The 20,811-nt window shown below is 41.2% G+C and overlaps 1 protein-coding gene across 2 annotated transcripts in view; it reads right to left on the bottom strand.

The window, feature by feature from the left end:
* Nucleotides 1-20,811, bottom strand: part of arap2 (ArfGAP with RhoGAP domain, ankyrin repeat and PH domain 2) — a 165,837-nt gene that overhangs the window by 72,684 nt on the left and 72,342 nt on the right. For both annotated transcript variants that reach the window (XM_005751799.2, XM_013915588.1), the window contains exons 11-14: nucleotides 19,725-19,924; nucleotides 12,127-12,212; nucleotides 11,772-11,954; nucleotides 2,557-2,731 (exon numbers count right to left, since the gene is read on the bottom strand). In XM_005751799.2, coding sequence (XP_005751856.2) covers nucleotides 2,557-2,731; nucleotides 11,772-11,954; nucleotides 12,127-12,212; nucleotides 19,725-19,924 — 644 coding nt within the window. The remainder of the gene's footprint in view (nucleotides 1-2,556; nucleotides 2,732-11,771; nucleotides 11,955-12,126; nucleotides 12,213-19,724; nucleotides 19,925-20,811) is intronic.

The following is a 20,811-nucleotide window of genomic DNA, read 5'->3' on the forward strand; positions in this document are numbered from 1 at the left end:
CTGCGAAAAAACTGAGCAATGTGTGCAGTGAGAGGCTACACGCTCTGCTAAAATCGTAAAGCCTACATAAAAGTCCATCCACACTAAAATAACACAGGTTGCCAACCTCCTTGTGACCAACTACAAATAGCTGCCACAACTGGTTGTCCAGAGGTTGAATGTGCAGCACCTTCAATCACAAAGTGACTGCACAGGTGGTTCCCAGCGAGGCAGTCTGACTTGAACAGGCAGAATTTAATTGTAAACAATTTTATTCGCCATTAAATCTATAAACAGTCAACACAAACACTGGAATCAATCTGAGTCAGTCCGTTCCAATGAGCGTAACAGCTCAGTGGACTCAACTGGTTGCCATCTGGTTGTATACTGGTTATATTCCTATATAAAAGCAGGGTTGTCTACATCACTTTGCAGTAAAATCTCCATCTTGCAGAAACGACGTCACTATTTCTGGAGGAATTTCTGAGTTTCTAAATCTATGAGGTTCTGGTTGAAGTGTGAATGTCAGGAGCTGCTTTTGCGTATGTCGACAGCAACAGATCTGCAATTTTCACAGATTTGTCACTAACGGATTGCATTCAATCCCCAGCTTGACCCACTTACATCACAATCTGACTGATAAACAGACCGACAGGCAATAAGATCACAAGTTCACTGCACACAGTCGCTGTAATTCTGATCATGCTGCAATCTCCAACCACAGTTTTCTCTGGTGTGACTGTAGCATTAGATGGACACTGAGATTACTAGTTTCAAGCCATATAAAATGTTTATTTTGTAAAATACCCACTCGAGTTTTTTGGGTTGAGCAGACTTTGTGATTAAACCATACCGTAACATATGCAGTGTCCTTGTTCCTCACTTCTGATTGTAAAATACTGAGAAGATGGCATTTATATTCAAAAACTGTTCTCATGTCCATCTTTTAAATACAGCCTAAGGCTAAAATTCTCACGCTACACAAGTGTGAGTTTATTTTGCATCAAGTACAAGATGCAAGAAGTATGCAAATTGACACCAAGCCTAACTGCTGGGCTGAGATACGATCTAAACTTTGATCTCCTGCAAAGAGCCACCTAACCACCACAGCCTCCACATCTGTACTTTCTGCCTTACTAAATAAAAGGCACACTGCTTCCTACATTGGTACTGAAAGTTGGTATTGAACATAAATCATGTGGCTGCAGAACTGTCAAATATAAATGTAATTTCAGGGGATACTGAGCTGCTATTTCAGGATATTAAGAAAAGATTGTGGTACCATGTTGCCAGTTTCACATATATAGAGACATTTAGTCATCCTTAAGGTCTCTGTTCTGGCTAAACTTTACGTTTAGGACCACTTTCCTTGTCTCTGTCATTTAGATCTAATTTCCAAAGTGCTGCAGTGGTGATTGTTCCCTCCGTTACAGCCAAAGAATAGAGTCAGTCTGCAGGAGTCATATTTTTGGTTTTCAGTAGCCTCCCTGGCCCTGGACCTGCTTGTCCACAATAGATGTTCAGTTTATTCAGACAGGAAAACTCTGTTCATACACATCTATCTGTTAATGATGAAGCCCTGTAACTCGCAGGCACATAATGAGCACACAGACGTGGCCTTTCTACACGTTTCAGATCGACAGTACGTCTGAAGCGTGCCGCAAGAATGCGCGCGCATTTATCTGCCCGTCCGCTCGCGCGCTTCGCCAGCCCACCTCCAAGTAATGGCCGTTGCCACAGTAACCAGGTGACCCACGCTAGCAATTAGAGAGTCCCTAACAGGCTCGGTGCCGGCAAGTGCACACAGATGCAGCGCATACATTATGTAAACTACAGTCCCCGCGAAAGTCTCCCTCACCTGCCTCAGCCAACAGCAGCCCGGCTCGCGCTTCTAATTTAATACGTCCTCAACATCGGCAAAAAAAGAGAAGAAAAAAAACCCACATCCATCACGAGGAAGCCACACGACACAGCACATCTGTGGCGTGCCTCCAAACCGGGGACATTAGGTGGGTATTACAAAAGGTGGGTGCAGGGGGGGAGGTAGACAGAGGGAGAGATGGAGAAAGAGAAAAAGGGAGAGAGAACTTTTAACTTAAAACTCACCAGCTTCATATTTGTGGGTTTTTCTGTCTTTATTTCCTATTCACGGCGGAGAGGGAGGGAAAAAATAAAAACTCCCTCTGTGCTTTTATGAACGTGGCGGCACAGCGGTGAGTATGGGCTTTAAACATGATTGGCTTGTTAAAGTAGAAGGGATAGGGGCAGAATATATGTGGTGCTGATGGTTGTAAAAGTCCAACTTGCACACCTGGTTTAAAGGCCTTTTCACAGATTTATGAGAACGTGTCAGCTTTTTTCTTTTCTTTTTTTTCTTTTTTTTTAACTCGGCCAAAAGAATACATGAGTTATTCTTTCTGTTGCCTTGGCACCTCAACTGTGTTGAACACTGACCACGGAAAAGTTTCCGAGTACAACTCCCGTTGCCTTCGTTAATGAAGCAAAACGAGTATGCGCAGCGGAAACGCGCTTTTCGGATGCTTCAAAGTGAGAGGAGACAGTAACAAAGTTGCTTACCGCACAGTTTGTTCTGGTGCAGGAACTCCATCTGCAGCTTCTGGCCAGCGCGCTGAGCCAAGAGGTACGGGGTGGAGTAGGTTGGATCCCCGGTGGCGCACATAACATCTGCCCCGCTGAACACGAGCGCCATGGTCTGCAGCACATCAGAGGACACCACAGCTGCACACAGCGCCTTCACACATAAAAGAAGATACAAGGCCCCGTGATGAGCTTATTTGCGAGTTTCGCTCACATTTTATTTGCAGTTTCGGCGTGTTTGTGAATCAGATTCCCGAGGCTCATTTTTAGTGGTCGCAAATCTCATTTATGGACGTCCACCTGCCACTTTCCATTTCCTGCTGTGATAGCCTAATAAAAGAATGAAGAAGTGGAGCAGCAGCTCATTGGATTTCTAAGTAGCTTTCTGTAGCTGGATTAATGCCTTAAAAGAAAAAAAAAACAGACATAGAGACAGTGAAAAAAATCTCTGGAAATGTAAGTATGGCTTCACTTCTCTGTGTAGGAGGAGCAGCGTGGTGTTGCTGCGTACGTGTATGCGCGATTGCCAGGTTGATAGAGGACAAAGAGTCTATAAAGCGGCGTCAGAAAACCACATAAAGTTACGAATTGAGTTCCACCCGCTGATCTCAAAAGAGAAGTTAAAATCCGATCAAACTTTAATACTCCCAGTGGGAATCATTAAAGCTCAAAACCATGAGCTAAAAAAAAAGGAATATAGCAAATAAGGAGAGGACAAATGGGCCATATTAAATATAATGAAACTAACAATTTTCACAAAGAGAAATGTGGGAATAAAGACATGAAACACAACGAAGTGAGCTAAAAGTACAAAAGAACAGCAGCAGGCTGCGATGAAGCAAGATAAAGTGAATTTCCTGCAGGAAAACAAACCAAGCATGGAATATGAATATATTATATATATATATATATATATATATATATATACATATATATGAATCAGAAGCTGATAAATACAGCCATGTAATCTGTGCATGGATAAACAGAGCATGTATTAAACGTTCAGGATGAGCCTAAACAAAGAGTGCAGTGTGCAGGCGGGAAATAATTTAAGGAAAATCCCTGACCCCTCCTCTCACGAAGATCTGATGCTCTGTTTGAGCACCCTAGATGCCCTCCTTTAGAGTGAGGGTCAGCGCGAATCAATACACAGTTGTTCTGGGTGATCACCTTGATCCTCTGATGAACCTTTTCTATCCTGTTGGAAATGGTCTTTTTCAGGACTCATCGAGGGGACACAAGAGGTCTCCGAATGGTTTGGTAATTATGAAAATGATGTCACGGCTTTCTCAGTCACCAGAACTCAACACACATGGGAGCTTTCCATCACTATCAAAATGACACATAAGGAGTATCCTTTGGAGGAAAGGTGTCTCATCACTCCAGCAACGCAAGAGAGACCTACAGAATCAATGCCAAGGCAGACTGAAGCGGTTCTGGTGGAACAGAGTGAGGTTGGTTTTTCCATGAATTTTATACATTTGTACGCCTCCACCAGTCACTATGAAACTTCAATAATGAGCAGGGTTCTCCAACTAAGAGACACAAAGCTACTGCAGAGGAAAACTATAAGGAAGGAAGGAAGGATGGATGGATGGATGGATGGATGGATGGATGGATGGATGGACGGACAACCAAAGAAGAGTTTACTGATGCCAACATTCTGTTTCTTATTCATCCAACATTCACCTTGTATACTGTTCCAGTGTACCATCACTGACTGAAACTGTTTTTGTTTTTAGTCAACAAATAGATTTAAAAAGAAAACAAAATTAAATGAAGCCTCTCAGTTCAGCCGCAACGTTTTTAGCTCCTCCCCTTTTAAAGCCACTCGCTTCTTTAAGCAGACCTTTTTCTGATTGGCTGAATAAAAATGCCCCCAGCAGTTATTATAGATGTTAACCTGGCTACTGCACATGTTAATGCCACTTAGCTACTAGCAAGTAGCTTGTAACCACCTTAGCTGCCACATTAATCAAAATATGTTGCAAAGTCACCAGAAGTGCAGCACAACAGACAACCTAACCATGTTGTGTCATTTGGAGTTTTGTTTTGCACTACCTAAGAGAATCTTAAAGTTATATACTGAATAATATTTGGAAAAGTTTTAAGCTGCTAAACCACTCCTCACGAAACGCCAAAGGGATTTGTGTCTCACTGGCCAAGCCAATGTGTAAACGACTACACTATACACAACAGAAAAACAGTGTTGTCACTGATGTTTTTGTTCTTTTCTTTATAAGAATAAAATGCATATAAACATAACCCTGCTTCACAACAATACAAAGCAGGGCCATTATATCAAAGACATATTTCCTACTTCGATGCAGAGAAACCGTAGCTACACTGGCCCGGACACTCAAGTAATACCTCAAGTTGGGATAGTGAGCCAGTGTAGCATCCAGTCTGGCCCTGGTCAAGCATGAGAAGCAGTAGTACTGCTGCCCAGATATTTTCGTATATAGACCATGACTGTGACTTCTTGTCAACCCTGTTGAACGACAGGCAGAGAATGAACAAAAGAGTAAATGCGACGATAGCCGGAGGCTTTTGACAAGCGACCACTCGAGAGAATATTATTAGGAGAGCCAGCCAGCTGGGCTTCCTTTCTCCGCTGATGCTTCCTGGCACGTAGCTTGTGATGTTCCCTCTCCAGTCCACCAGTACAAGACACAGCCGGGGATCAGTGGCTTGGTTGCTCCATCAAGCCAAAACAATGTAGCTTCTTCAGCAGATCATAATAACGCCTGATTGGTAACAGTTGCGGTGTCTAGTGATGGAGAACATCAACACGGGTGGTTTCAAGAGATTAACTAAAGCCTGACAGAAAAGCAAAAGCAGCCTCACTTAGGATTCTATTACACTCCATTCTAAAACAATACCAACACCTTTTAAGGCAACTTATTTAACGTATTGCACTTTAAAGAAAAGTATCTAAAAGCCACTAAGAGGTTAAACAGAAGGAGGCAGTTAAAACTAATTCCTGTGAATTTCACTTTTTCTTCCCATCTCCTCCTGTGAAGCCTTAACCTTCATTTAAATACAGACTCGATGTTCTTTAGACCTTGCTGACATCAAACTAAATGCGGTGTAAGGTAACGCCGCACTGGTTTCACGTAAGCAGGGAAGGTAAATAAATACATTTCCTCTATACACTCTTCTTTACATTCCACCTTTAACAGCGCCTATAAAATGAAGAAAGACATCGTTATAGAGCGAGTGTGGTGTCTGGCCATGCAGACATACTTTGTGATCCCGCTAAGATAAGCAAGATAAACGAGTCTGAAGAATACAGTCTGAGCAGGGAAAATATTTTCTGTCTATTTCAATCTGTCCAGTCGATTGATGTGACACCGTGCACGATGACCCGCAACAAAGGGGATCAACGGAGGAGTCGAGTGGCAAATAGCGGAATTTCAACGAACAACCTTTCCTTTCACTGGGCTTTGAGCCGAGTCAGTAGGCTGCATCGATCCGCCACAAACAAGCAATATCCATCCGAAAGTGAGGCACGCCGAGGCTTGTGCATATACACGCACAAACAAAAGTACCCGTCGATATAACCTGGCCACCCACACAAAGGCCCTGCACTGAGATAAAGATGTTCAAATATGCGTGTTCCCAGAGCTGTGCCAAAAAAAATAGATATCTTCATCAGTAGCACAATAACCGAAAATTTATGTGAAGAAAGATTTAAAAAAATTATAATTACTTTAGCACGTGCACACACTCGCGCGCCTCTGTCTTTTTCCCGCACACGGAAGATGGGGTCAGATTATGGCAAAATAGTCCCTTGCAACTTGGCCTTATTCTGTGTCGTCTCTGGAAATGACCTTCCGTGTCATAGCAATTACCGTGGCCACAAGAGGGTTAGGGTGTGCGTGTGTGCGAGGGTGTGTAATGATATAAGAAGCTCCTTTGACACTGCACTCTCTAGGTCATGTGGTCTGCGGAGAGTTAGTGGAGGTCACTAGGATATGAGCTTCTAATGGAGGGGAAATGGGACTGAGAAAGAGAGGGAGCGGGATGAAGAGTACGCATTAAATGAAGGGGAAAAAAACGATGGGTTGCAAACAAAAAGAATCCCATCGCAACACACACTGCTGGGATTATGTAAGGGAACATATTGACGCAGTCACCTATAAATCACTACCTTTACTTCATTACCTGAAATGACGCTTTAAACGGTGATTTTCAATTCAATTCAATTCAATTTTATTTATATAGCGCCAAATCACAACATAAGTCGCCTCAAGGCGCTTCATGATTTGCGGCATGCGCTGAGTAAATCTCGTGACCCCTGAGCCCCATAAAACCTGTTGAAATGCCATCGCATGATTTCAGAAAAACTGCTTGAATGTCAACAAGGAAACTGCTAGTATTATTGTCTTTGTCCCGAGAGGAGTCCCAGAGGAAAAAGGTTTTATATAGCTTTCATTATTTCATATTCGCGCTTGTGTTACAGTAAGTAAATGTGACACAGAAGTGGAACAGCGTGTCCGATGAGATTAGACTCAGTGTCCTTGTTTATGTTAAAAATACTGGGTTTTTTTGGTCTCTTTTTTTTAAACACGTTGTTTGTGATTCATTAGTTTGTGTGGAGATGTATAGAGTTGCTTTGAAGACTTTTTAGTGTTTTAGTGCACTTTGGCGCACATATTTTACATCTGCAGGTCACCACAGTGGATTTTAAATGAAAGAATTAACATGTGATTGATGTTCAGGCTTTCAGTTTTAATTTAAGTGGTTAAACAAACCCCAGTTTTATAAGTACCCAAGAATAACTGGACACACCAGCTTCATTTACAATATAAGGATTGTTTTTAATACTTGAATAAAAGTCCTTTGCAGTAAATAAAGTCTAGAATTGTGTTAATGTCCACGTACTCATAGACCTAGCTGCATGTATCGTATTCTATATGTGCCTCCATGACACTTCAAGTGTGTCAAGGCCACTTCCAGCCCTTCCCTGCATTCATCCCTCGTGCACTCACACACTAAAACGCCCCTACCTCTCCAGTGGCTTGACTCTTTCGGGGTGCTGCACTCCGTCTGTGTTACACTTCCCCTCCTGCACCCGCCTGCAAAGAGCTCCCACTAGAACAGCAAATTCACACATCTCAAGTGAAGGAGCACACATGTTCACACGCATGTACACGCCGCACACCCCAAAGCGCACGCTCGTGCGAAAGCTGGCAAAGTCGTAATAAAACCAACCCAAGCGTTTCTGTTGTGGATCCTAATCCACTTTTCCACTTAGCTAGCTAGTATATCTCTTCCTTACTTTCTCGCCTCATTCCCCCTGTCTACATTTCCATTTCCCCTCTTTCGGTGCAGGAAAACAATACAAGGGGGCTGATCTGCGTAAATGCTGATGCCGGTGGAAACTGCTTCACTGCTTAGAGCTCTTAAAAGGAGGCCAGAAAAAGCAGACCCTCTCCTTTTTTTCTTTTTTTACAGCAGCAATAAACCCTAAACCCCAAGGCCTAAGCACCAACATGCCTATACTTGAGATCGATAAGACTTCTCCTTTGGCATCTTTAGGCTTAAAGTGCGGATTTACCAATGGTCAAAAGGTCAGGAAAATATGGGCTTTCTCAAGTTTAGTGGATTTAGCTTACGGAGTGTACCATGTGCACTTTTCCTTAAAGGTACAAACGAAGCTATAAAACAGATTTCATGCTCGGGGAACTCCTGCTATCACTGCCCATCATTAATTAAAATTACTTAGCTAAGCAAACAGAAAAATATTACACTGAAGGTCTGCAAGGGTTGTGTTTTTTTATGTTTTACTTACATTATGCAGTGGGGAGGACTCTATTTTACACATTTATCTTGGGGGAACAACATTACAGAAAAGGATAATTGTTTCCTGTAAACATATGCTGACTGGTGCTAATATTTAACCTGGCATTTTTGATGTGGAAAACTTAAAACTGCCAGGTAGAGTGACTGCAGACTTAAGACAGAAGCCACAAGTCAACAGAGCAATGTGGTTATTGGTGTAGCATACGTGTCTTTGCCTAAAGACAAAGTCAATGGCAGCTTTAATGTTAAGGGCATTGCTATATGCTCAGGACTATGAGGGTAGTCGGCTGTGGACCTGCTGTACCTTCGCCACATTTGTTCAGCTTAGAAAGGCAGACAAAATCCATCAAGTCACATACACAGAGTACTGTTAGATGTTCTAATCTGTTTAAAGTGGTTAGAGGAGTCAGAAGAAGTCTCTTCTATTTCCTTGCAGAGTACGATCAATACTTGATTTCTGTGGCTGATGGTGATTTTTAGGCTGTTAGAACTTCAGAAAGTGGGACATCAGCTTATATTCTGTACATGATGACATCATTGTAAGATTATATTGCTGGAAAATTCATAAACAAACTAATAAGCATCTGTGACAGACTGGCAACCTGTCCAAGGTATACCCGGCCTTTTGCAGTATGGCAGCTGGGGTAGGCTCCAGCCCTTTCACAACTCTGAAATGGAGAAGTGGTTAAGAAAACGGATGGATAGAGTTACCAACTTACCACTAAGACACTGAGTCAGCACAGATACAACAAATACAGTACTGTACAAACGTCTTGTGCCACCTCTAGTTTCTTTATATTTTGCCAGGGAAATGGGGAAATAGGGGAAGTGATTTATTAGATGATGTACAAAGATATAAGTCAAAAACAGACTTTATACAGTGTACAGAAAGTTATATTTGGTTTTACCGCCTTTATTCTTCAACACAGTCTGAACTCTCTTAGTCAAGCTTTCTTGTCATTTCTTTAAGCAGACTTCAGGAATAGTTCTCTGGGCGTCTTGAAGGGCATTCAGAGCTCTTCTTTGGATGTTTCTGCCGTTTGTTCAGTTCTCTGTCAAGATGATTCCTACACTGCTTCAATAACGTTGAGGTCCGGGCTCTGGGGAGACTAATCCAAGACTGATAGTGTTTCACTGAGTGTTTTTCTATCCAAGTATGCTTTTACTGCACTGGGAGTGTGTGTGAGATCATGGTCAAGCTGGAAAATGAAGCTGTTGTCAAGCAAACGTATTATGTGGCGAATCAAAATCTAATGGTACATTTCTGTGCTCATAATTCCTTAAATTTTGACAAGATCTCCAACACCGCCATGCTTAACTAATGACTCTGGACACTCCCCTTATAATTCTCTCGGTTTTTTATTTAGCCACCAACTCATTAAGTTACTGACTTTTAACAAAGTGCCTAAAGATACAATTTTCAGTAAAAATGTATGAAAAAGCAGCCAGTGTCCAACTACTGCTGCTCAAGAGTGCTGGGTTCCTTGGACGCAATACAAAGAATTGAGGTGTGGCTCAAGACTTTTGCACAGTACCACCACTGCAGATAGTGTAGACAGTGCAGCCTACAAACACACCAACACCAATAGCAGTAATGTCAGTAAACTGGCATATCAGCTGAACTCTTCTTCATAGAAAACCGTTCATGAAGTCATTTATTTATGACTGCCACTACACCTCAGAACATGACTTCTATAGCTTCAGTTTCAGTTGGTGCTTCTTTTGCTCCAGTACATCCATACATAAAATACTTAATGATATTTTATTAATCACTGACTCAGGAGACACAGCTGTGCTCCTGCTCCTAGACTTAACTGCAGCCTTTGATACTGTTGACCACAGCATTCTGAACTCCCGTTTGGAGCAATGTGGTATCAAAGGTATCCCCTTGGAATGGTTTAGGTCGTACCTCTCCGAGAGCACTTTTTCCGTGAGCCTTGATGATTTTATTTCTTCCCCAGCTCCTTTTACTTGTGGTGTCCCGCAGGGTTCCGTATTAGGCCCAATTCTTTTTTCAATCTACATGTTACCCCTAGGCCTAATCTTTAGGAAGCATAACATCTGCTTTCACTCATATGCCGACGACACCCAGATTTATCTTCGGTTTAATAGAAACACCTCCACGCCCATGGAATCGCTAGTCAAATGTCTTGACGAAGTTAAAACCTGGATGGCCTCAAATTTTCTTACCTTCAACCAGGATAAAACTGAGGTAATTCTTTTTGGACCGAGCTGTAATTTCAATGCCCCTGATTTGGACTTATGCAACCTAACATGTGCTGTTAAAACGCATGTAAAAAACCTGGGGGTTTCCTTGGATAGCAAACTTACATTCGAGAAACAAATTAATTCAGTTGTCCAGCAGTCCTTTTTTAAATTAAGGCTCCTATCCAAAGTGAGATCTTTTTTATCTTTTAGAAATTTGGAACGAGCAATTCATGCGTTTGTTTTATCTCAACTGGATTACTGCAATTCACTATATGTGGGTGTCAGTCAGTCCAGCATGGCCCGGCTCCAACTTGTACAGAATGCTGCAGCTCGCCTTTTGACTTGTGTGAAGAAACACCAACATATTACTCCGGTGCTTGCTTCCCTTCATTGGCTTCCAGTGCGTTTTAGAATTAAATTCAAAATCTTACTTTTGACTTATAAAGTGCTAATTGGCCAGGCACCGGACTATTTGTCTGACCTATTGCAGCTTTATACGCCCTCTAGTACAGCGGTCCCCAACCTTTTTTGCGCCATGGACCGGTTTGTGCCCGACAATATTTTCACGGACCGGCCTTTAATGTGTCGCGGATAAATACAACAAAATAAAACCAGTACCGGTACCGAAAAAAATAAGATTTATTCATAACACACGTGAAAAGACCCAGGAAAACAGTTAATGAAAAAAACGATAACAAAATAACGCTAAAACCAATAAAAACCCTGAAAACCATACATTTCACACCCGAGTCTCACTCTCGCGGCCCGGTACCAAATGACTCACGGACCGGTACCAGTCCGTGGCCCGGGGGTTGGGGACCGCTGCTCTAGAGCCCTTCGATCAAGCGATCACCTGCTACTTACCTTACTTAAGTCTAGGATGGTTCATAGAGGAGATCGGGCATTTGCGGTTGTGGCACCGAAAATGTGGAATGATCTACCTCTCCACATTAGAAAGGCCCCAACTGTTACTCTTTTTAAATCGCATCTTAAAACATTTTTTTACTCTGGCTTTCGAAACTGTATGAGAGTTACCAATTCTTCTATCCTAATTTTCTTTTAATTTTCTGTCATTGTTTAACTGTTACGCTGTACAGCACTTTGGTCAGCTCCCTGTTGTTATTAAACGTGCTTTATAAATAAATAAATGAAATAAATGAAATCCATCATTTCTGTACCTTGTTTAGATGCTCCAGGTCATTAAAGCCCTCCAGGACACTCGTGTACTTCCTTTCCCTGTATTTCCTGCGGATAAATGTGGCCCGCTGCTCCGCAAAAGCCTCTCTGTAGAGATCCTCCTCCAGGGGGAGATTAGCAGCCCAGAAACTGTTAGCATTCTTGTTCCCCACTTCCAGAAAGAGCTAAGGGGTTGCAAAACATGTACAAAGTGACACGTTTGGATGAGAATTATTTGCAGAGGTATTACTGTGATTTGAAATGACCATTGATCATCATTGCGGAACTGTCAAGCATCTTCCCAGTCTTTTAGATTAGTACTAGTACAATGGATACGCTTTCATACATGTCATTTACCTCCACTAGTTCATTGCTCCAGACACTGCTGTCCAACTTCAGGCTCCGCACTTTAGAAATACTTGGCCCGAGAGAGCGGTGCTGTCCTGGCACACATGAAGACACAGTCATCAATATTAGCGCACAGCCACACAAACAGACTCACACATTCATTCCCCCATTGGGTTCACAAGGCTCTCTCAGGCTACATTTTTGTTCCTGAAAACGTCACATTAAATAGCAAAAATAACGATTTACATATATGCACAGTGTTCTCCTCGGCGTGCTGAAACACACACCAAATGCTGGTGATGGAATAAACAATAAACAGGCAGTTACAAGATGGAGAAACAGAGCATGACTGCGAGCTCGTTCGCTCACTCACAACAGACATATTTAGTCCCCTCAGCTCTCCTAATTGGAAATGAAAGCAGAGAACGAGGGCCATTAATTGCTAATGAATCATGAGTAATTCATTGTGTTTGTTGGTCGGCCTGTTTATTTGGGTGAACGAGAGGCTTCTGGGGTTGCTTATGGCCAAAGACAGAGCACACATGCATAATACATTAGACAGAAACATGCTGTATGTGTGAATGTGAATTATTGTCCTGTGTGTAATGGCGGATAATTTTATATTTAGATTTGGCATGATCTCATTACCGTCTTCTATTCGCTAGTAGAGCGGCTGTAAATGAAAATGAGGGGCTATGAGCTGTGAAAAGCTATATTGACACAGTTCAAGAGAACACAAGTGGGAGAAGTCTTTGAGTTATAAGCCACTTAAGAGATTTCTTTTTACAAAAGCTAACTAGGAAGTCATTTTTTATAACTAGTCAATATTTGCATTACTTACATAGGCATAGTAGCACTACCCTGCATGTATTTTTATTATTAAGCCGTGTGCCATTCATAAAAAATTATCACTCACCAGGACACATAACTGACAGGTCTAATTGCTCCCAGACTGGATTTTGAATCTGATATGCCAAGACACGTCTCATTTTGGTCAGGCTTGATGTGATCAGTTGGTGCATTCATTAGAGACAAAAGGACGGTGCCACCCTTCCTGTCACAGCAGTTTTGAGTCTATACGCTTTCTTTCATGGGCATCTAGACAGAACCACATTTATACTACCTCTAAGATTTATAGACATTTTTCCTCATCAGCACCAATAACTATGAACTCTGAAGTCATTTCATTTTAAATGTCACTTCACATGCAGTTTCATAGGGGAGTTTTAAAGTGGTCACAAACGCGACGTATGCTACGTCATCCAAACGTTAGTGGACCCAGTGTGGACCCATCTCACTATTGGAAGCGTCTTCTGGCATGAAAAAGCGGGTAACTAAATGTTTCCCTTTTAGTTAATTTGGTGAAGTCAGATCAGGGACTTCATCAATATCAAGTATATCAAAATTAAATGTGGTGTTAATTTAAAATCCACACCCTATCTGAAGTTATAATTAAGGTTAGGAGTTGAACATAAATGTCTTACCCTATTAAGAAAGCCTGCATAAAGATGATCCAATGTATTATTTAAACAATATTATTAGTTCAACAAACTCAGATATATAAACATGTCAAACTTCAAATATCTTTCTAGGAGATATCACACACCTCTGTTCTTGTTTTACTTGGCAAATCAATAAATCTGATCAAATCAGGGCCTTAGTTTGCCACTTAGATTGATTCAATCAAATTAGTGCAATAACAATACTATTATAAGATGATTCCTCTTAATAGCAGATGAAATGTTTCTTAAGTTGTAGCTCAGTCACAATAGACTTAAAATTGACTGGTAACCTCTTTGCCATTAAGAACAATCTGCTTTTTCCTGGTAATTGCTTGGAATGTTTTAGCATTTGGGGACTAACTACAAGTAGTTGTGGCAAACAACTGGTCACTCAGTGGTTGACCTCTGGGCGATCACTTTAGATTAAAAGGTAGGTTGCATGGGTCGAGTGACGGAAGGCAACTTGTCTCCAAACGATTGCAGTGCAGCTTGGACTGACTGATAGATTTCCAACACAATACACTCAATCTAAAAATAAGTTCAACTTGTGACTTAGCTGGTTGTACTCTGGTTATATTCCTAGTAACTATGCAATTAAATCAGCAGCTTTCAGCAACTACGTCACTGTTTTTAAAGGAATGTCAGAACTTCTGTTTCAGGTCTACGAAGTTCTGGCTGAACTCTGAATGAACAAAGTAATACTCTGCAACCTGTCCAAGGGTATACCTTGGACAGGTTGCAGAGATTCACTGAACTGAACTGAACTTTGTTCATTCAGAGTTCATCCTTTTGGAAATGCAAAACAGATTTGCAATTTTCACTGATTTATAACAGTGAATCAATTTGTTAATGCAAACAGATTTCTTCTAATTGCCAACTTAGCCCTATTCAACCACATCCTGACACCAAGCTGAGTCCACCTTATTGCTGCTTTATCATCATCTCCATTGTGCACCAAAGTGTCTTCGAAAATTATATCTGACTACGAGTGGTTACAATCATTTCAAAGGAAGTGAGATTGGAAGTTCATTTTACACAAATGCACTAATTCTGGTCATGCCGCAGACTCCAACCACTCTTTTCCTTAGTGTGACTGTAGCATTAGACCCAAAAGACAAAAAAGAAAAGAAAAGATAACCTTCTTCCCTGCCATTAAGACAATTTATTTTTTTATTCTCTACACATATTGAGGGTGGATACAGCAGTGGGGTCTAGGGTTACATTTAAATCTGTTTTCTTCCCAATCTCGAAAAATACACTGAAATGTCAGGGATAATAACAGTCTTGGAGATCAGAAGTCCAACTTGACAAATGAAGGCCAAAGAGTAAGAGTCTGTCCCTGTGAAGGAGTGAAACTATTTTATTCGGGGTGCTTGCAGCAGAGTATTGCCATGCTACATCCACAGAGCCTTTGCAACACCACAGGACCATTTTCACTTGTGTAAAGGTAATGAAGCTGAAAGAATCGTGCATGTGCATGTGCCGCCAGGTATACAGTGAGATCGTCTCATATAAATAGGCTGCTGTAAATGTCTTCATATTTCCGGTGGAAAAAAAACAACACACAAAAAGGCATTCCCATCACTGCAGCTTTCACACAAAAAAATTAAATAAATAAAAAAATTAATGTTCAACCCACCAAGGACTTCACCCCCAATTAAAAACTTTCCCGGTGACTCCATCCACATCACACGGAGTACTTTTTCAACCTTGTGTGCTTGTGTGGATTCCCCCCCCCTTCCCCTCTCGACCCCTTCACTCAGTGACAAGTCATGAGGAAGCAGAGCAAGACAATGAACCCTGTAATTTCACATTGCCATGGCAACTGTTGCCAGTGGACATGCCTACAAGTTGCATCTTGGGTTAAAGAAGTTTATTGCATTATATGTGTGAAGAACAGCATAAGGTCTTTGAAGCACTGTCATTTCCTATGGCAGCCGTCTTGAGTAGTAAGCATAAGGACACAAAGAAATGAGTGCATAGATGGAGAGGTGAGTTAATTTAATGAGGAAATAAAATAAGAGAGAAATGTGGGATTGACCTGAAGCCTGTAAAATCGGGGCATGGTTACCGTGACATCAGCAAAGTGAGTCATACACAACCATCAAGAAGCCTTGATCTTAGCATTTTGCATAATATTACCTTGAGCTTTTGGAGGTAGAGGAAAAAGTGGATTGCTAAGTTATTACATCTGTAGTGTATGGGTGCATTGCACATACAAAAATACAGACAAATTACATAAAATACACTCAAGATGTGGCCTGACATCTTGGAAGGGTGTTAGCTCATTTAATCAGACAGTAAGCCATGCTGTTTATCACACAACTGCACCAATGCTCAAAACACAGATAAGGTTTAGTTCAGTAACTTGAATTACAAGACAGCTAGCGGCTATAGTTACACAGCATAAATAACGCATCATGTAAGTGTTATCAGGATTTAAATGGGTTAGTAATATTAAGACGTTATTTAAAAAAGAAAGGAAACCCCAGACAGTTACTAATAGTTTTTACCAACTTTTTAACAAACAAATAAAAATATTTTAGTAAGATCAGTCAGATCCTGTTGAGAAAACAACAGCTAAAATATACTTGAGAAATAGGTCTGTGTAGTCAGTCGTCAGGTCATGGTGATCTAAGGAGCCTGGAAAGAAAAGTGACTGGAATTTAAGTTTCACCTCTCATCTGAGAACCTTCTTTAGTTCTAAAACCAAATAACCAAACTACCCAAGAAGTAATAACCTTCACTGCTCACATCAACTCAGTGGACAGAAACAAAGTTCACCAGGGAAGATACAAAGGATAACAGTTTCTCATTTCTGGACTGTGCTGCGCTCACTGAGGAGAATGGAAACCTCAACATTGAAGTTTACCAGAAGACCAGTACCTACTCTTAAACTTGGAGTAATCAAGACCCCGCAACACAGGGCATAAAACGTTCCCTCTAAGCTTGAAGGGAAAGAAAAGGAACATACACGTAGAGAAAGCTCTTAAAATATGTGGTTATCTTGATTGGGCTTTCATCAAATCAGAAAAGATGCCCAGTAAACAAGGTCAGACACCAACTAGGGCGAATCAGAAGGACAAACAGAATACTGTCATTCCTTATGTAGCAGGTTTATCAGAGAAACTCAGGAGAATTTTCTCCAAGCACGACATCCCCAGTGTATATCAGACACAGCCATAGACTCAGACAAAAAATGGGTCATCCCAAGGACAAAACTCCCAAACACAAACTAAACAACGTAGTGTGTGCAGTGCAGCGAGGAGAGCTCAGAACTCAAGATTGGAGAGACCAAACAGCCACTTCATAAAGGCATGGCACAACATAGAAGAGCCACCTCCACAGGACAAGACTCAGCTGTACGTCTACATCTAAAGGATAAAGGTCACTCTTTCAAGGATGTCAATGTTCCCATTTAGGACATCGAAGACAGATGGTTTGAAAGAGGAGTGAAAGAAGCCATCCATGTGCACAGTGAACGGTCATCATTGAACAGAGGGGTTGGCTTACGACACCAACTGTCTGCCACCTACAATCCAGTTTTGAGATCCCTTCCAAGACGCCTCTAAAACCACTCACATCATATGTCAGTTCATCTCAATAAGTCACATGATAGGGCGAGGTAAGGTCCCGCAATGGTTTTACCCCAAACCTCTGCTGATAATGACCCGCACCCTTTTTCTCACCATGGCTCATTAGATACAGCACATGTGAGTCAACGGCCCTCTAAAGATACAACTCCAACTAGAGCTGGAGAACTCTTAGAACCAAAGAAGCTTCTCAGATGAAACGCCTTCAAGAAACTTAAAGTAGTCCAGGCATCTTCTATCCAAGCTCCTTAGATTACTTTAGAAATAAAAGTTTTTGTTGTATTTTTTTTTAAATAAAAAAATTCAAAGATAATTAGAAGACCGGGCAAGGTTATCTTACAAAGTGTTCAAGGTAGACGCGGACAGTATCCAAAAACATCTTTGAACAAATGCATGTATTACTGCATTTGTGATTAGATAACACTGTAAATATTAATGAACAGAGAAAAAAAATCACTATTATTAATTTAATACTCTCTGAATATAACAGACCCTATCAATTCTTAAAGTGTATGTAAACACAGAGAAAATACTGCAGTTTTAAGCTGTTCATATCAAAGACTGAAGCTGAAGAATATTAAAATCCATTCAGTCTTAGCATGAAAAGACGAAAAGCCAATCTGGGATCATTTTTACCATTAGCCTCCTCATTACTTCTTTCCTCTTCCTCTTGTTCAGCATTTCTCTTTATTGTGCATGACAATAAAGCAGATCGCTAATTAAAAGCATGAGCAGTCACTGGTATTCCAAATGGACCACAGCCCAATTTAAAATAGAGCACAGTTTGAGGACAGCTTCCCTCGTAGCAAATATCCACCCCTCCTGCTCCCGGCGTGCCGACAAAATGTAATATTAAACACCTCAGCAAATGAAATCATTTAAGGCTGTTTGAAAGGAGATGTTGGATATCTGATGTGTACCAATTACACAGGCTTTGCACAGGTGAGGTGAAGAATTGCATTAAATTGCATGACTCTGGGAGAAATCTGGAGCGGGAAGATGGGGTGTATAGGCATGCACACACAAATAAAAAAAAAAAAAGAAAAACACCTACACACCAACAAGATATCCCTGCACATCAAGCATGGCTGCCACGTCTCTCTAATCATGTTTAGCGGGTCAAGAAGGAGTTCGGGATCCCCCAAGTTCTCGCCTGTGGCTTAATCTTTGTTGTCATTTCATCTGAGCCATCCAGTATAGCCAAACAGATTAGAGAGGCCAGAGGCCAGACGCCAACTCCCATATGTGGCTTATCACCTGAGATCTTATTCCAAAAGAGCCTCCTGGTCAGAGCACACGCTCAGACAGGCACACACATCAGACCACACATGCACAGAGAGGAGCCGAGCACTAACATGCATCCCTTTTTAATTTGGCACGTCTCTGAGCATCAGTCATAACTTTTTACACGCAGTGTGGTGTTTATTTTTTTTTCTTTCCATAAGTTATGACTCCAGAGAGACAAGAGGAAATAATATTCTGCTGGCATTTCCAGCTGGTTTGCTTTGTGCCTTGCTTGTGAGCTTTTATAGCCACATAATGCAAACTTGTGATTCCCCCCAAACACACATGAATGGTTGCACATGTGTATGTTTTCTCCCACTGAAAATGCTACGTCCAGATAAACAGTCAACTTTAAGGATAGTAAAAAGCACATCGGCTGCTTATTAACCATTTTAAAGCATCTATTAAAGTCGTCATTACTTTATTGCAGAACTCTACATTATAAGAGTTCAATTCAACAAGCTCATTTAACTTTATTTATAAGAAGTATTTAGATAAATCATTTTTAATTTGATTTCTTTTCATTTAAGCAATTTCAATGAGGTTTTCGTTTAGCAGTTTCACCTACAGATTGCCAGCAACCTCCAACGACCACTCGCCAACTGGTCAAGGAATATACTCGTTTCCCAAGTGAGTGAAGGTTGCTCACTGGTTTGTAGGCCTAACAAACCAGTGAGCATTTATGGGGCCTCACTAAGGCCTTAGAAAGACTTTTAATCATAATTAATTTATAACAACTTCCACATCTGCTACTGATACGCAGTATTTAAATTATTACTCTACAATGACTAATAGGGGTTAAAACCACCGTGCTACTGATATGTCTGCAATTAAACAATTAGTTATTGGCAAACATACCTAACATAGGGTGTTGCCATTAATCTGCAGTAGTTGTTGCATTAGCTGACAAATATTACAAGGCCCAGGGCTTGTTTCCATCATATTTCCCAGAAAAAATTTAAAGATTATTTGATTCACAGCCATAGAAAACATTTTTATGTGTTTTCATCATTCAGCTGCTTAAATATAATAATCCAAGGATCCATCCTCATAGATGAGGAATCGCAGCTTTTAAATTAACCCTGTTGACGGGCGGCTTTCATTGGCACAAAAATGTGACTCTGAAAAACATTCATGTACATTATGTTTATTATCAGCAGCATGCCCACCTCCATCCAGCATGTGTGTGTCTGCACAAGAAGCAGAGAAGCATACCTGTGTTCCTTACCTGCGCATTTCTTACAGATGACCACACCCAGATTGACCGACGCCCACTCCGGCTGCGGCGCGCGGCAGTCGGCGCAGCTTCTATTGGCCTCTTTAAACCAGATCTTCTCTGCCACTTCATAGTCGTAGAGTGTCTCGGCAATCGATTCTTTCACCGCTTCAATCCACTCCTGCTTCTCGCGTTCTGACTCGGCCGTGAAGCTGCAACAATTGATTTTTTTTATTTATTTTTTTGCCCCCACCCAACACATACCTCACTGTTATTGATTTGATTTGAGAGAGCAATTAAACAGCACAGTATCGCTTGGCAGGGGTTACGGGGGTGTGCAGTATTTGGAGTAGTTTTGGAGGGGAACGGGGGTGCTAAGTGTGTATGCCTACGTGTGATTGCAATAGCTTTGGTGAAATTGATAGGGGGGAGGGAAGGGGGCAGGTAAATCAATATGTCTCACCATGCACCTCTAAAATCTATAAAGTTCTAATGCAGGAGTGTTTTTTTCCCCCTTTCTTTCAGGATATTATTTCTACATTAGACCCAGAAAAGTTAAAAAGTGCTGATGGAAAAAAAAAAAGGATAAACATAACCCATTTATAGCTTCAATATATATGTATATATTTTTAAATCAGATTTACACTGTTGCTCCAGCACGAGTTGGAGCAAGAGCTCTGTAAATCTGAAAAAGGCCAGGCAAAGGAGTGAGAGGAGCTTGGCAATACAGATGGTGCTCCTTCTGTTGACATGGGTGCAGTAAGTGAAATTACTGCCACATGATGGCAATTTGTTAGTTGTAGCCAAGCGCATTAAGAATATTTGGGAGAATACATCATTAACAGTCACTTAGGTTTACATACACTATAATAACCCGGCTACAATGATGAGATTAATGAGATTTCTCCAACTATTGGTCTTATTTCAGAGGGATTGCTCATACTCAAGAGGCCTTATATGCAAGCACTGCATGTCATTTGCAAATATTTCAATCTACTCATGTTGCTCTCATTAATTTTCCAAAGTAAATAGATTTTATTTTGGTGAGCACACACACACACACACACACACACACACACACGCACGCACACACACACAC

The sequence above is a fragment of the Pundamilia nyererei genome, unplaced genomic scaffold, assembly GCF_000239375.1.
Source record: "Pundamilia nyererei isolate P.nyererei 1_Seehausen unplaced genomic scaffold, PunNye1.0 scaffold00327, whole genome shotgun sequence".
Classification (NCBI taxonomy): Eukaryota; Metazoa; Chordata; class Actinopteri; order Cichliformes; family Cichlidae; genus Pundamilia; species Pundamilia nyererei.